The sequence below is a fragment of the Calliopsis andreniformis genome, chromosome 10, assembly GCF_051401765.1.
Source record: "Calliopsis andreniformis isolate RMS-2024a chromosome 10, iyCalAndr_principal, whole genome shotgun sequence".
NCBI lineage: Eukaryota > Metazoa > Arthropoda > Insecta > Hymenoptera > Andrenidae > Calliopsis > Calliopsis andreniformis.
In genome coordinates, this window is record NC_135071.1 from 15,306,609 (window position 1) to 15,322,638 (window position 16,030).

At 40.8% G+C, this 16,030-nt stretch overlaps 1 protein-coding gene across 1 annotated transcript; it reads left to right on the forward strand.

Moving 5' to 3' along the window:
- The first annotated feature begins 1,941 nt into the window (after positions 1 to 1,941).
- On the forward strand, positions 1,942 to 12,431 carry LOC143184892 (uncharacterized). The gene is made up of 4 exons (XM_076387462.1): positions 1,942 to 2,071; positions 10,033 to 10,248; positions 10,777 to 11,069; positions 12,137 to 12,431. Exons 1-4 carry the CDS (start codon positions 2,066 to 2,068, stop codon positions 12,429 to 12,431), a joined length of 810 nt encoding a protein of 269 aa, XP_076243577.1. The 5' UTR covers positions 1,942 to 2,065.
- Positions 12,432 to 16,030: the final 3,599 nt, after the last annotated feature.

The window sequence follows — 16,030 nt, forward strand, 5'->3', positions numbered from 1 at the left end:
AGAAAATAGTCAGTAGGAGCATCAGCTTGACCCACCTGCACTTTATAGGTTCCATGTTTCTTCTTTGAGCCATTTACTCATACATTCTCTAACTAAATAGAATTTTAAAATAGTCTCATACTGGTCTAAAATTTCATATAAATTACGTTCTGCCAACCCTTCTGGGGACCAAGATACATTTATCAAAACTTTCAGCTCAGAGAATACATTCGTCCATGCATCTACGTCTGCCCAGTTTGATCAAATTCCAGGCACATATTCAGCCCTGGGTCTCCAGGCATAAATGAGTTAACGAATCAGGCGTTGATCGATTCGGTGCAGCACCAGCGACCCTTATCAGTTTCCACGTTGCAGGACGGAGGCAGGCGGCAGGAGAAGCGGCCCGTTTCGCCTGTAGCTTCACCGGGGGTTGGTTATATCGATCTCGAGAGAGGCAAAAATCGTCCTGCACGCGGCATTCAGACGGTCGAGTGGGGCTTCAGGGCCGTACCACGGGGCTCGACGCCACCTGCGACGACCTTGACCTACGGGGTTTCTCTCGCGCCGGCGTCGCGTCCTCGCCCTCCCTTTTCTCTTGCCAAGCTTCTTCTTCGCGAGCACTTGTACGTCTCCTTCCATTCTCCTGGCCCTCGAACCCCTCACTTTCTCTCGCGCTACAGTTCGACCGTACCCTACCCTCTGTGCCTGTCGTGCGATCCTCGAGCTTCCGCTACAGCTCTGCCGTCACGCAGGCCTTCGCTTCCTGCTTCCTTCTTCCTTTTCCGGTCTAGCTGTTGCTTCGGTGAATTGGGAAGCGTGCTTCCTGATTCGGGCCCCAGGGGTGTGGAGAAAAGGAGGATTCTGTAGAGAGATTTATTGGAGCTGAGTCAGTGGAATGCTGACGAGATTAATTGATTCATTTGGGGATGTTTTTGGTTATTTTTTTGTGGGTTTATTTGAAGCATAGGAGGAGTTGAAGTTGATTTTTGTGTTACTGTTTTTTGAGTAGGATGAATGTGATTATTATTTGATTATTTAATTATTAGGTAATTATCCTAATTAGGTGATCGTAATTATTGTGGGAATTTGACTGCTTTTAAACGTCTATCGTCGCTAGTTTTTGCCTCTGATGCTCTAATCGACTCTTGAAGAATTTTTCTACGAATCTCCTCTGTTTCCTCGATCGGTTGTTCGTTTTTTAGGTACTTCAGCGAGCAAACCGCTCTTTACCTCTGCGGTCGAGTGATCTGGCTATTGTCTGCGACGAGCATTTAAGCAACCTCAATGTGGTTCTTGATACTTGGTATATGTCATGTTGAGAGGATTGGATTCATTTTTCGGGAAGATAAAAGGGGTAGTTTCGCTAGGGATAGTATATCTAAAGCACTGAGCGCAAAAGTGAACTAATTATTATAATTACAAGTCACATTTTTCGAAGTCGAGTTAGTGACATTAATTTATCATAAAAGAGCCCTATAAAACCCTCCTATAACGCCATTAATTCGTACCACGTTATAAAAAACTCAGAATAATTCAAAACCCTATTACAGAAGAATTTACTGTATTCTAGATTGCTTATTTCTCCAATTTTTCCCAATGTGGCTAGTCCATTACTGCTCCCATTGCCCCACACGTCTCTCACAAACAGACGTACAACGATTCCCCCACAGTGCTCCACTGCACCGTCCTCTATAACAACCCCGACTCTCCTAAAATTTCCGAAGAGTGGCAATCAGGTAGCAAATCGAATCTCGAGTCGATGAGTCAAATGAAGCAGCAGATAACGATCAGTCTCGACGAGGGACACGAAGGGTAAATCAAACTCCCGTCAGGAGCACGGTGTTGAACCTCTCTCACCCCTGTCGCGCGAGGAACACAGCCGCCATCCCCACCCCTGGCGAGCTACCGGACCGAGGCAACCCCCTCCAAGCCAGAGCACGCTTCTGTCTCGGTTGTCGGTCGCCGAGCGAAACCAGTCGCAGTTCGAACCCCCGAACAGGCCGATCGAGGAGAAGATACACGCGTAACCTGGACGCCGACACCTGATCGTGCCGGAACCCTTGGCCATGAGCCCGGCCCCGGAAGCATGCAGGTGGGTCGTTCGATTCCTCAACGAGCTCCTCTGACTGTTTACGGGCGACCACCTCGCCTCGCGATTAGTCGAACGGGTCAGGCTGTTTGGGGTGGTTCGCTCGGGGGGTGATCGTGCCTTGTCTTCGATGCTGAACTGAGAAGGTTCAAGTGGGAGTTGTGAGAGTTTATAGAGTTCATGGTGCAGGGGGGCTGTGGTGTGATTTTTATAATGGCTCTCTGGGGTGAGAAGGTAGCACGTAGACGGTTTTGCATGTAGTTGGGTAGTGGTAGCTGAGTTTGAGTGGGGTATGAGTAGTTTGGGAGGAATTGATGGGAATACTTTTTAGCAAGTGTTTTTTGAGTATTTTTTGTTGTTGAGTGGGTCGCTAGTTTGTGTTTTTTTGTGGTCTGGAAGTCGTTTTAGAGATCAGAGTCTTTGGCTTGGAGGAACTGTTTGGATCGAATTTTTGAGAATTTTGTAAATTATATCTTGAAGAAATTTTTGTAGGTATCTTCTGTCTCAAGTTCTTTTAAGGTAACTGAAGTTTCTTAAGGATAAAATTTAGAGTTTGTCCCTCCTTTGAAGCATTTTTATGAATTAAATCCTTAATAATTTATATTTTAAGTGACATTTCTTAGTTTTCTTAAAGTTTCTTAATCTTCAGTTAGTATGGTGTTATAGTACCAATATAGTATGATAAGGTTCCTGCGATTCCATCACGAACAAAAATGTATAGAAGTTTACAAAAAATGTATAACTTCGCAGTTAATTAATTTTTTCCAGATTATTCATGGATATTTTCCATACAATGGTGTGCATAAACGCTGTCATATTAATTAAGGGTTAATGTTATACTCCGATTATCTTATGATCACCTTGATATCATTGGGATTTCTTTAACTATTCATAACACCTACATTTTATAATGTAATTTTCTTTAGCTCTCAGATCCTCTTATTTTGCACCTCTAGACCTCCCAAATTTCATGTTACTAAAGAAAACTATAGGAACTTCTCATAGAAGCATTCAATTTTTCATTAGATAATTGTCAAGGGATCATCGCCAAGATTATCATTCCTGCATATAATATTCAATTTCCCACACTTTCAAAGTGAGAGAAGACAATCTTCTAGAATTCTGTATCTTTCTTTCGAGGAAACCTTCACTCTCTTTTTCCCTTCTTGTTTACTGTTTATACTTGTATCAAGGGGCCCATTTGATACTGGATTACAACGCGATAACGAGGGTCTGAAGGACTCTCACAGAGGTTCCCCTCCACTTAAACTCTGTCACAGAATCTACAGAGTGTAAGAATAGCAAGAAAAAAGGGAGGAAGTATTCCGATAATAATGTCCTTCGGTCGTATTTTCCTTGTTCTTCAGGTGTTAGTGATCTGCGGGCGTTCCACGATTCTCAAATGAGAGGGATGCTGGATCCAGATATAATGAGACCCTTCCCTCCTCTTTATCTCATCAGGGATGAAGTGAAATAACGTCAGTCAATGCTTTGTATTCCTTTTGAAAGCGTCCCAGATATTGGCGCAAAAGAGGAAATTTGCAAATGACATTTTTAGTTTCCTGAAAAGGTTCACGAACATTTCCAGTACAAGAATTTTTTTATCCGAGGAAGCCATCTGGGGCGACAGACCAGTTTCTCGATACAGGTTTCACATTTATCGTTCCTATATGTCTCTATATTAATAACCTATCTTTTACTGCAAAAGAATGAGCATTATTAAGCTCAGCTCTCTCTAGTCTTCTCATCGCTCCCTGTTAGTTGAACTCATTTCAGAAGCTCTTTTGAGGCAGGTCGTTCAAATATTTGCGTGTACCAGCGATCGTCAAAGCAGGAGTGAAAATTCACTCTCTAGTAGTGGCAAAAAGAAGAGAAACTAGCCGAGTCGAAGCAAAAAGCGAATTCACCGAGGGACGGTTTCCCTTTCGTCGCGGAGTCATCCACTCCCAGTAAACGAACAGTCCACCAGGCCTCCCTTTGACATTCTCACCCCTTGCTGCTCGACGTCCACGAATTTCAATTAGTCTCCGCTTAGTCGACCTCCAACTTTTCCCCATTAACCTTTCATCAGTCCCTCTGATCGCAAATTTCCTCTTCCTCTTTCTCCGAGTATTAATATCCACCCCTCTTCTCGAAACGCTCCCCTGGAACTCTGTTCTCCATCCACTCCGCTTGAACGAGCTTCCAAACGCAACCAGAGACGAAAATCTCCTCAAGAATCGTTCCCAGTCGACGATTAAAAATCAGTCGAAAGTCGTCGAGGAAGGGTTGCACCTGTTTACACGCGTGGAGGAGTCGTGCAAACGAAAGCAACCCCTCTTTTTCCTTTACCTCATCGACCGTGCTATGTCAAGGTCAGACAAGCCAAGTTCTTTCGAGTCACGGCCACGAACATCGTTCTCCGTCTGTTCGACACGCTTCGCGAATCATTGGCTGCGATTATGGACTCGCCCCCGCCCCCTCTGACACCTGCCTACTTGGGGCATGAAATTTTTAGAGGGTTAGTTGAGACTCGATGTATGGGATGCAGAGGATGCCTGCTTGCCAGGAAATTCGGGGTGGGTGGAGGTACTTCGTGATTAGCTTGAAGAATTTCAAGGTGAGAGGGTTGTCAAGAATTCTCAATTTGTGGGCGTGAGGTAATTTTTGGCAATTCTGGAGAATTTTGTTCGAGGGGATGGAAGTTTATATGCAATATCTTCAGGAAGATTCGTGTATGTAGGTTCATACAGAGTTTCCTGCGATTTTTTGTTTTAACTGTGCCAGGGTGCTCTATGCCTAGCTGAAAATTAAAATAAAGAGTTATGTGTATTTACTTTGTAAGACATTCAGATTTCAATCCTTTTTTGTCAACTGTCCAATACTGTCCAATGTGAAACTTTATTCACAATAAATATTATAAAACAATCAATAATATGTAAAATGTAATATCATTCACATTAAATTTAATCAAGGGTGTATTTGATCAGAGGGTGTAATTTAATTAAGAGTGTATCATACCCTTTACATTTCTACATGATTAATGGAAATGTAAGTAATCCTCGTACAACACAATATTCGTATTACAATATTTCTATAAAAATGTTTAGTCACAAAATAATTAACAATTTTATGTTTTATCATAAATGTAAATAGCGAGTAGCATGGAATCTCTCAAATAGAATTTCGAATGCATTAATACAAGAGGTATTAATTCTGTCTCATATAACATGAAAGCAATTAACAGTAGTGTTCGAAAGTTTTTAGAAATGCATACTATAGAGAAAGAGGGATTCTCCCTCAAAAAGATTCTGAAATGACTTCAACAAAGAATGAAAGTGTAATTTACCGCGACGTTTTCTAATAACTTCTAAATTGAAATTTGTGTCTGTATCTGACAGATGAATAAAAGATCACAGAAATCTAAACGAAGCAATAAGTTATTCTTTTCAACTGTAATAAATTTGTACTTGAAGATGGTTCCTTAGAAATTGCTAAAATAAATTGATAACGATTTTCTATTTTAACATTCTACATTTTTTGTGATACTTTCAGAAACTCATCGTCGCAATTCCATTTCGCAAGATGTAGAAACTCCAATCACAAAAGATGGGAAACTTTTTGCATCCCCGAACGCGTGAATTTCCATCCCCGTTAGGGTCGTAATTTATTAGAGCAGCTGATAACACTTCGACTCGGCCCGAAGGAGATATTTACCCCAACGCGCTGACGAACTTTTTAATATCCACCGTGAGCAACTGGCGCGCGATTAATTAATTTCTGGAGTTTTAATTTAACAGAAACATCGTGAAATTTTTAGTACATTGCTCGTGGACCGTGTCAGACTAATTCGTTCTAAATCTGGCAAAATGATTGGAGACTTTTTCAATATTAAGCGAAATGCGTTTTGTAGCTTCTGACATTTCTGGTTGGCTATTATTTGTCAAAGTAGGGACCAAATACGTTCACGCGTAATTGCGCGTATTGTGACGCACGGTGCATGAATGTGTTATTTTGCTACGCCTGTTCAGTGAATTTGATCATATGCTTGTTCCCTGGGATGTGCGCAGCTAACTATTATGTCTGCAACAAAAGAGCCATCGGGCTTTGGGAACGGTCAGTCGTGTCAGTTCTAGCGGAGAATGTGTACGAATGAACACTGGAATTGTGTGAAAAAGGAAGACAAAAATATCCTTCAGAATACAACCGAATACGATTTCCAAAAATTCGTGAGGAATTTAATGGAAAAAGTTCTCCAAAGAATCCTGGTAATGTCTTTCCTGTGGACACGGAATTCTTCAGTTGCTTCAACAACTTCGACATGTGTAAATAGTTAGCAGACGTCTCGTTCCCATGGCAACAAATGGCAGGATCCCAGGGAGAAAGAAAATGCAAATTTCCTGCTTTTGTAGCAGTGATTCATGGTTGTCCTCTTTGTCCCCTTCTGTCAGTCTTCTCGTCAGAAGATTTGGACCCCTGCCAAATTCTTGTTTCGCTCGAACTACGTTTTGTTCGTCACAGGTTCTTTCGCGAAAACCGCAGAAGTGATGCAACTGGTTCACATCGATGGGACAAAAAAGAATAGAGTCTATTCTACTGTAACCGCTTCCTGCCTTTGATTAAGACGTATTATTCAATTTAGAGATAAAGCCTCGTTACTTGGCGGATTCCTCATGGCTGAGACGGCCCATTTTTTCATTCTTCTCTGCATAATGGTTGATACCGTTCCCTCCCTTCCGGGTTATGGAAAACCTGCGAAAAGCCTTCCAGCTTCATTAGAGAGCTTCCTGGTTGCGCTCTATCGATCTGCGTTCGCATCGTCTGTTTGACCATCGCTGGCTTTTTTCATGCGAGGTCAGATTAATTATGGACTTATAAAAAAGTCTCTGTGAAAGGTAAAATTAATCTCGTGAATTGACATCCAGCAGTCATTAAATGTCACCCCTTTGGGATCTGTTTTAAACGATTACGGTTCGAGGGATTTTGCTTTTCTTATCAGCTGGGATATAAAGCGCGATAGTAGCGAGACTATTCATATTCAATTCGTCTGGGAGGGTAAATAAGAGGGTTGCTCACCGTGGAGGGTAATTGTGATGCCATCAGAGATACAAATCGAATGGAAAGACGGTGATTTGGGGGTGGTTAGACGTTTCTTAGATCTCTCGATGAGTATTATTAACCCTTTCTGTGTAACACCCTGTATGCTTACACTCCACTGAAAGAACACTTACTTACAGAAAAAATTCCCAGCAATACTCTATTAACTTTCTTTAAGGGCCTTGTAATCTGTTCCAAGAATCAGAGTCATATCGTTCGAGATAAGAAATCAGGGGTGGTTGAAATAACATTCCCAAAAGGTTAAAAAAACACTTCACGATACCTTCTTGTCGCTTAGTATCGATTCACGTTACACCCAGGGCTTTTTTCTCATTTTTCGCCTCCAAATGACCATCGTTCTTTTTTGAGCCACCAACGTGGCGAAAAAACAACGAATTGTTCGACCTCGATCGCGAATCGTCAAACAGCCGCGCGCTGTTTTACGTCCACGGTGTGGAAAGTGATCTCGAGGTACGTGCAGCGTCTCGTTTCACCACGAAACGAGTAACTGTCACGTCTAATTTTAGCCGTGCGACTATTCATCGCCATTAACACCTTTGCTCGTCGTGGAACTATGAATAAAGAGCAAATCTGAATTGTTCAACCACTGAACTTTGCACTTTTATTATCACGCAAGGATAAATATTAGCGGTGAACTATCCTACGTCATCCCGTTACAAAGGGAGCCGCCATTATGGTGACCTTCAGTATCAGTGTAAACAGGCTTTAACGAGAATCTGATCGTTAAGTATTTCAGAATTGGCTGAAAATTACGCGGGAGTGTCAGAGGTCGAGGAACTTTTAAACTTCACTCAGAGGAAATTGAAAGTCTTCACGAAACTTAATCTTGAGGGTGTCTCCTCTCGCATTTTTCTAGCAATTAAGCTTCCCTTGGTGTTGGTATCAAAACTTTTCACGAAAGAGTAACGCTAAATTGATAGCATTTCTCGATTCGCTCGTTTTTGGTCCTTTGATGTTGGAACTGAATTTTATGCAAAAAGTTTGTGATGAATAGACTGCGGATTTTCATGCATCTATATAGAGACTTGAAATGTATAAAAGGTTACAGAATTCATATAATATTCAAGGATATAAAAAGTACGAAAAATACATTGTAAATTATGGTAATTAAAAGGTGAAGCAAAGTTTTATTTAGGGTCCATTTTTTTGGCTGTGTTTACAAAAATATGAAATTGCATAAAAGTCTGCAGTCTAATGGTGAAATATTAGTTACTGCAAAAGTTTTAATTGAGCTGACAAGAGTAGAAGCGTATGGACTAAGGCTTCAACAAATTTTATTATTAACTTCGACTTCTCCTAACTCAGGAACTAATTCTTTGGTTGTAAAGCAAAAGAACCTAAGTCACATTCTAGTGATTAATTTCTCCTCTTGCACTAACATTTGGCACAAAATTCGGCTCCAAAATCGTGGGACCAAAAATCGACGATTTTTAGGGTTACTTTTTCACTGCTGAACAGTTCGTTCCGCTACCCCTTTTTCTTTGCATTAAAACTTCCGTGCCCTTGGCATTAATCGTTCATGATATCGAAAAAACTGCAGCCTTCAACCCCTATTGTGAAGCAGAGGGCCGAAATGCTAGCAACGATTGATAGCTTTCAAAGCATGTCCTTTTCCCTGTCGAATCGATGAAATATGCACGACAAAATAACAGTTTTTCCACTGACGGAGGAGCTTTTATGATGGCACAAACGCTGATGGATCTACCAAACGTGGCTATCTTCGACGAGGGCAGGGAAGTTCGATAGATACGGCTGGAATTCACGCACGACTCGCGTGGAACGAAATTCCTGACTGCCAGTGAATTCCATTTTATTACATTATTTATGATTTCCTGCGCCTCGATATTCGACTGAATTTTCGGCGAGCTTATTCCATTTTGGCTTGATTGACTTCTATATCGAGTGCTTCATAGATTGCTTCCAGCAATTGAGGCGGATGCTGTATTTCTAGAAATGTAGGAATATTCCTTGTCCTCTGGTATTATATAGATTGTGTCTTCAATTGGAAAGCTGAGTAAACAATTGGGCCAATGGGAAATTTCTTCGCGTGATTTCACTGGGCGAATCTATTTGAACAACGTGACAGGCTCCGAGCGATATAAATATAACGTGTTTAATGGTTTAATTTCTACGTGCACGTGAATGGTATAACATCGAGGAATGATATTATCAGGAATGAAACACGGTTATGTTAGGTATAGAAGACGTTCAAAGTCTAAAGATAACATGATGAATACTGGGCAAGAGGGTTTTGTTCTCCTAAAAGAGTTGTAGAGCTTTATGGAAGTTTTAGTATTATAGTATAGAGTGTTTGACAATAGATGTTAGACATTTTAATGGGCGATTATATTTAATTCGTGAAGATACACGTAAAATGTGTGTGGACTGTGTCTGCCTAGACTTATTCTACTGATATCGTTGCGTCTGACCTGTACTACTCGACAGCAGTAGAATAAGTCACTAACCAGACATATTTCGAATTTTAGATATTTCTGCAGTAATTAATAACTCTGAAACAAAGTCCCAAACACAATTTTATTTCTCTCGGTTTTCGTACTAAGCATCTTGACATGTAGAATCACTTCAAACTTCTGACAACTGTTATTCCTCTTCAATATTTGAATATAAAATTTATTATTATAATTATAGTAATTTAATGTAGCAATAGTTGTTACAGTAATAGTAACTAATTTACAATAGAAATCGTATCTATAATTGATAATACTCTTCGTCAACATAGTTTGATATCTCTGCAGTCACAAATTGAGTGTTTCATATTATGGCGATTAACACTATTGAATGTACCAAGCATCTATAGCCATGAGGAATATTTTTGTCGTCAGTGGTTATTAAATATTGTTTAATAGAAGCCACTGAGAGAGCTGGGCCGACTGTGCCTCGGTACAAGTGAACAGAACAACGTTGTCACGGCGGAAGTCTGCACGGAACCACGGGGTGGACTTCCTCTGCTTCAGGTATGGCCGAGCGACTCGCCGAGGGGCGAGGCAGACGGCCAGGCACAGGCGTTCGTCTTCCCCGATGTCCAAGAGAATGTCAACGACAGTGGCATCGAGTCCATCCAGGTACAATTCACAGGAAACGCTTGGTCACTCTGCAACTTCACAAAAATTATCTTCAACAATAGTTTACTTTAATCAGTATCAACTGATTTCGAAATGAATATCATTCCTTCTTTCAAATTCCATCCAAGAGAATTTCCAATAGAAATTTTAGAAATAAGATTCAAAAGTTATTTCAAATATGAGTCTGGTTACAGAAAATAGAATACTGAAGTATAAACATTCTGCAGACAAAATAGTTTGTTAAAGTACCATTTTCCATGGAAGCATCTGTTAATTACTATTCTGTTTGATAAGTCAGACTTCGAAATACTACTTTCTTTTAGTACATCTATTTAGATGTAAGAGGGCTTGTAAAGCTCTTCAATAAAGTATTATTATTATTATTATTAGAATTAAAATACCACAGAATTCTATAAGCCTCTTACCTCAGATATCAAATTTCTGAAAAGCCTGCTTATTTGGACGACTGCAACGTAGGAAACTCAAGTCGTTTATGGAATAATAATTCAATGAACACTGTTGCAAAAGGCATCACCATCGCCCTGCGGTGTGGCGAGTACTAGCCCCGCCGTGACGCCACAGCAATCTCGTCGCGCCAGTCTACTCCATCCGGACCACGCTCGACTGCAGCTGCATCATTTGCATCACAATCACCACAGTTCCGGGTCTAAGACGCCGCCGACGCCTGATAGAACGTCCATCGACGAGGAACCGCCTCCACTTCCGCCTAGTCCCTCGAGTTCGACTACCAGCAGCCTGCGGTCGATGCCAAGCTCTGCAATCGCCTCGATGCACTCTCAGGACAGAAGGCGTAGCAGCAGGTAGTGCAAATGAACTATTGGATAATTTGGAAAATCTGTAGCATTTTAGATGGCTGTTCCACTGACATAGCACAGATGATTTTTAATATTTTGCCTTGCTTTGAAATTAATGAAATATGAATAAAATTGTCCTCTCTTCAGTGTCATTATTAGGATCATAGTTTTTTAAGCTGTGTTTGTTGGAATAGTTGTCAGAGACGCAGAGGATTTTCCAGAGGCCTCATTATCGGGCACTGGGAAAGTATTATTTTCACTTGTAAGTGAACAGCAGAGCGTGCTGCCCTAGATGCATCTGCAGATCACCCTGTCAAAGTTTCCTGATATGTTGTTCTCTTTTTATGGCAGTGTATTTCATAGATTAGGTCCACTGACCTCTTTTCATAGAAACGTTGGTCAAAGCTTCTCGAAATATCCCCATTTTCCAGAGCTATGATACTCTTCCCTGGTAGCGTTCCTTGAAATTCAGATTTGGTCTGTTGTAAGAGGAATTCCAAATTCTCTTCCGGTATTTAATTTGAACAGTATCAGATGTCGTGACTCCTTCTTCGTTTTACAGAATTAGCTTACAGCGGCAGCAGTGCTAGAAATAATCCCTCGGGTTGATGTATCCTGACGTTCTTGGCTCGTGCCAAGGCGCGACCCTGGCACCATGCAAATACGACGAACAGATGACTCGAAGCGGGTGGCGGTACCACTTCCCTTTATTATGCAACCGAGACAATAATCGCGATCGATACTCGACTAATTCTGTCCTTTGATGCACGCGAATCGATGGGATTTGTTTTCATTTAGCCGCACCCTTTCGCTACCTGAACTCTCAAGGGTAAACCTTCACCGAGACATTGAATCGATCCGAGCAAGGAGCTGTTTTCTTTCCACTTCTGTAACTAGATGAACGAAGTTTTTGAGGAAACTTTGGCTAAAGAACAGATAAAGCATGCCTTTGCTGTACAGTTACAACTCAGGAACGACGAGTTTCTATTAAAATCCCTCTGACACTGAAAGTATTAATCAACTTCCATCGCATCTAGACACTGCACCTCATCGAAGCGATTTAAAATCAACAGGTACAGCATGTTCGACGCCCTGGACCTGGAGTACGCCCTCCTCAGGGCAGCAGCTCGAGGATCTGTAGGCCCCTACTCCCTTTCGGAGTCCTTGCACAAGCTGACCTTCACGCAGAGCCTCGCGTTCCCTGCGTTGGCTCGAGGGCTGGCCTCGAAGCAGAGCGTTCCCACCAGGAGACCTCAACAGCACACGGAAAGCGGGCTGAACGCGTTCGCGAAAGTGGTGACTGCGCTGGTGCTGGTTCTGGTCAGTGTGCTCGTCTTCGGGGTCGTGTACAAGTTCGTGAGGACGTGAGGGTGGCTGCTGGTGCCCGATCGACAGCCTGCCACCTCGCAGGAGTTCGATCTATCGGGTGCCAGCGACTCTTTCGACGAATAACTCGATGGTCGATCGATGGCAATCGTTTTACTACTGTGGAATGGGAGTTTCAGGGAGTTTCATGGGGTTTGACGTAGTGTGATACAGTCAGTCTGGTTTTATTTGAGAATGATCAGTGAAGTGAAGTGAAGTGATGGTTGGGCTTAAGTTTCTGGATGTTTGAGGGTGTTTCACTTGGGGCTTCGATCTTGAGAATTTGTCTGAATAGTTGCTTCTCTTTTTGAGTGGGTTTTCGTGTCGTCTGAAGTGTATTTAAAATTACAGTAATTGGTTTAAGTTTGAGAACACCATGTAAGGATATCAGATCGTACAAGGTACAATAATGAACTGAATAATTTCACAGTGATATATGTTAACAATTATTGCTATATTCAACAATTTTCGTTGCTTCCAAGCAAATAGATCATTCAGACAGATCTAAATAACAGGCTAAATATTCTCAGAACATGTGAGGAACTACGAGCCTGGTTCAAAGGCGAATTTCTATGGCGAGGAAGCTACTCTAAAAACAGAAACGCGTATGCAAGGGACTCAGGAACACGAAAGTAGCAAGCAGTCCAAAATGTGTAACGAACGAGCTTGGCGGATCGCAATAAAGCCGAGCGCACATCGTGTAGCTCATGGAGCGTGTAAGAACCGACCTGCTTCCAAAACGTGAAATTTTGATACGGTGCTGCGAAGTTCCCAGTAGCGTCAAGTATTTTTACCGAATAGCACTGAGCAACGTTTCCACGCGGACTGGGTACCGAGAGACAAAGGAACACAATTGCAAATGAAGAATTTAAGATATGGAATTCTCGCCTGGGCTACGAAAATTCTCTTTCGACTTGAATACCTGACCCAGATGCAACTCGAAGCATATCCAGTCCACACAGAGCAGCATTTCGAGCGATGAAAGGACTCTTGGAACCTCGTCCGCGTCAGAAAGAGGATCATACTCACCAGAGCGTGCACAGGCGCGTGTAATTGGGTGGAAATCCGTGACTATTCAAGTGCTTTACACGATCCTCTCCTGATGACAATCGCTCCGACATTTAGGCCGTAATTTTAAGCGAAACACGAGCGGAACCCTAGTCGTGAATTAAAGCTGACGACGGAGGACGCTCGATAATTGAGAAAGCGTCGCAACTGCGACCAGGAGAAGAACTCCCATCTCACGACGAATGTAACATTTAAGGCAGCCTGTTCGAGCGTTCTCTGACGTTAATGGGACTCGAAGTGAAATTAGAAGTCGCGAAATAATTTCGTTTAAGTGCTCCTTCGACTTTACTCTTAAAAGGAGAGCCTCCAGAGCCTCCAGATCGTTTTGAGAATAAGACTGGATATAATTTGCAATATGGACGTAGTGTAATAAAATCCTCATACTGTTCGTCAAAATGTTCGTCACTTTAACCATCTCTATAGTTGTATGGAATTCTCCAAGTAGTTTTTCTTCAAAAAATATATACGTAATGATATAACCAAAGTGTTTATGCACAACATTGCCCATATTTATAATAAAACTTTAAAGTGAAATTTCTCAAGAACAAAAGCTTATTTTGACAAAGGATGTGAGACTCTTAATATATTTTGTCTGTACAAAATTATATTCAGTCTTACCTTAAAAGCGATTTTCATGTCTGTGGGATCTCCTTTGTTAATCAAGATCTCGCTGTATCTTTCTTTCTCCCTTGTCCACAGTTTTTTGTGTTTTTTCTATATCGGACGTAATATTTTTAATCGTTCGGTTATCGGTTTATCGATCGAAGCAGTTTCTCCGCCTTTTAATCGCCTTTCGAGTTCTGATCTTCGCGATGAGAGGAAATTGTTGATGAGTTTTCTTAGGCTTACGTAACGCCGCTGTTTTTATCGAGCACGATTAATCGTGGATGATACATGTACGCATATATATTATACACGTATTGTAAATAAATATATACATGTGCGAGTACTATACAAGAGGCGCGACTTCGTTTCTTTGGCTATGTATTGTTAAGCAACGAAATTTCTGAGGCAACATCTGAAGGATTTCTGACGCTGAATGAAAAACGTCGCACATCAATGTTTTTTTAACGTGAATAAGGAAAATGTGTGCCACGTGCATACATATATATCGTGGCAAGTAGAAGGGAGGATTTTTTTTACTTCGACAAATCAGGCCAAGGACTCAGTGAATTATAAAAACGGGAGTTTTATGCAGAGTAGACATATTTTTTCAAGAAACGGCTCAAAATTTTCCATACGAAGAGAATCACTGAAGTGGATTTCAAATTTTTTAAATTACGATTAATGCTGTCGCATGGGGATAGATTTATAGACAATGTGGACACTGTGGGTAATTCTGTTCAGTACTGCGTTTCTTCGGACAACTGATTTCGTTCTCGAAAAGTCAAGGAAAAGAGTACTTGAATTATTTAAAATCTCCTTTTCTTTCGTCAGTCGCTTCGTACTGTAATTACCTTTCGAATATGTTCGAAATAAATTTCAGAATAAAGTTCTTTCTATGACACCGCATTATTTTCAACCCTCAGTCTGCGAGTTAAGTCTAATTATAAGTTAGACATGAAACGACCAACTTCAGACCTCACTAGCTCTAGAGTACTTTAATAACGAGAACTTCGATTTCGTTTACTTAGATATTCCATATAGAATCGAAGTTCTGAAGTCGACGTCAGCATATGTGATTATGAACGTCTGGCGTCTACATTCTACTGATGAGTTTGTCAGATAGCCAACGTTAAGTAACTGATTGAAGTTTGGAGACTTCCCAAACTTTGTGCTTCCTCTGCTCTTTCACATCCCAACGGAATAATTTATGAAGGTATTTAGTATACATAAGCCCCATGGTTACGTTTTTTGAATTATATGATTCTCTTTGAAAAAGTGGGAACTAGAACGTGGAAGAAATAAAAAGCCATTGAAAATGAGCACACTTTGAATATATATGAATATTCGATAATCTGGAATTAGAAATATTTGAATATTTGCAAATTTGAATGTTTGAAAATTTAATGATTTGTGTTTAAAGATTTGAAAATTCAAGAATTTGAAAGTTTGAAAATTTGAAGATTTGAAGATTTGAAGATTTGAAAATTTGAAAGTTCGAAAGTTTGAAAATTAAAAATTTTAAATATTTAAAAGTTGCAAACTTAAATATTTGAAAATTTGAGAATTAAAATATGCTTCTTAGCATTACTTGAATGTTTGTATATTTCGAGGTAAAAATTTTAAGTATTACTGGATGTTTCTTCACATCGAGTTTAAAATATAAAAGTGAGAGGGATAAAAAGAAAGTCAGTCCACTTGCATCGGCAAAGTAGCCGTTTATTTTATAGTCGCGTGATTCCACTCGATTCCCACGAGTTCCCAGCGTGTCCCCCCTCTCCCTGAAGAAGTATACTTTGAAAGTTTTACAAGTGTTCCCTCTTCATAGACTCACATCTAAGGTACTAGGATATATCTACAATGATATAATTCTCCTTACACGTCTATACACACACGAACACATATACACTAGGGTGGAACGAAAAAACTGA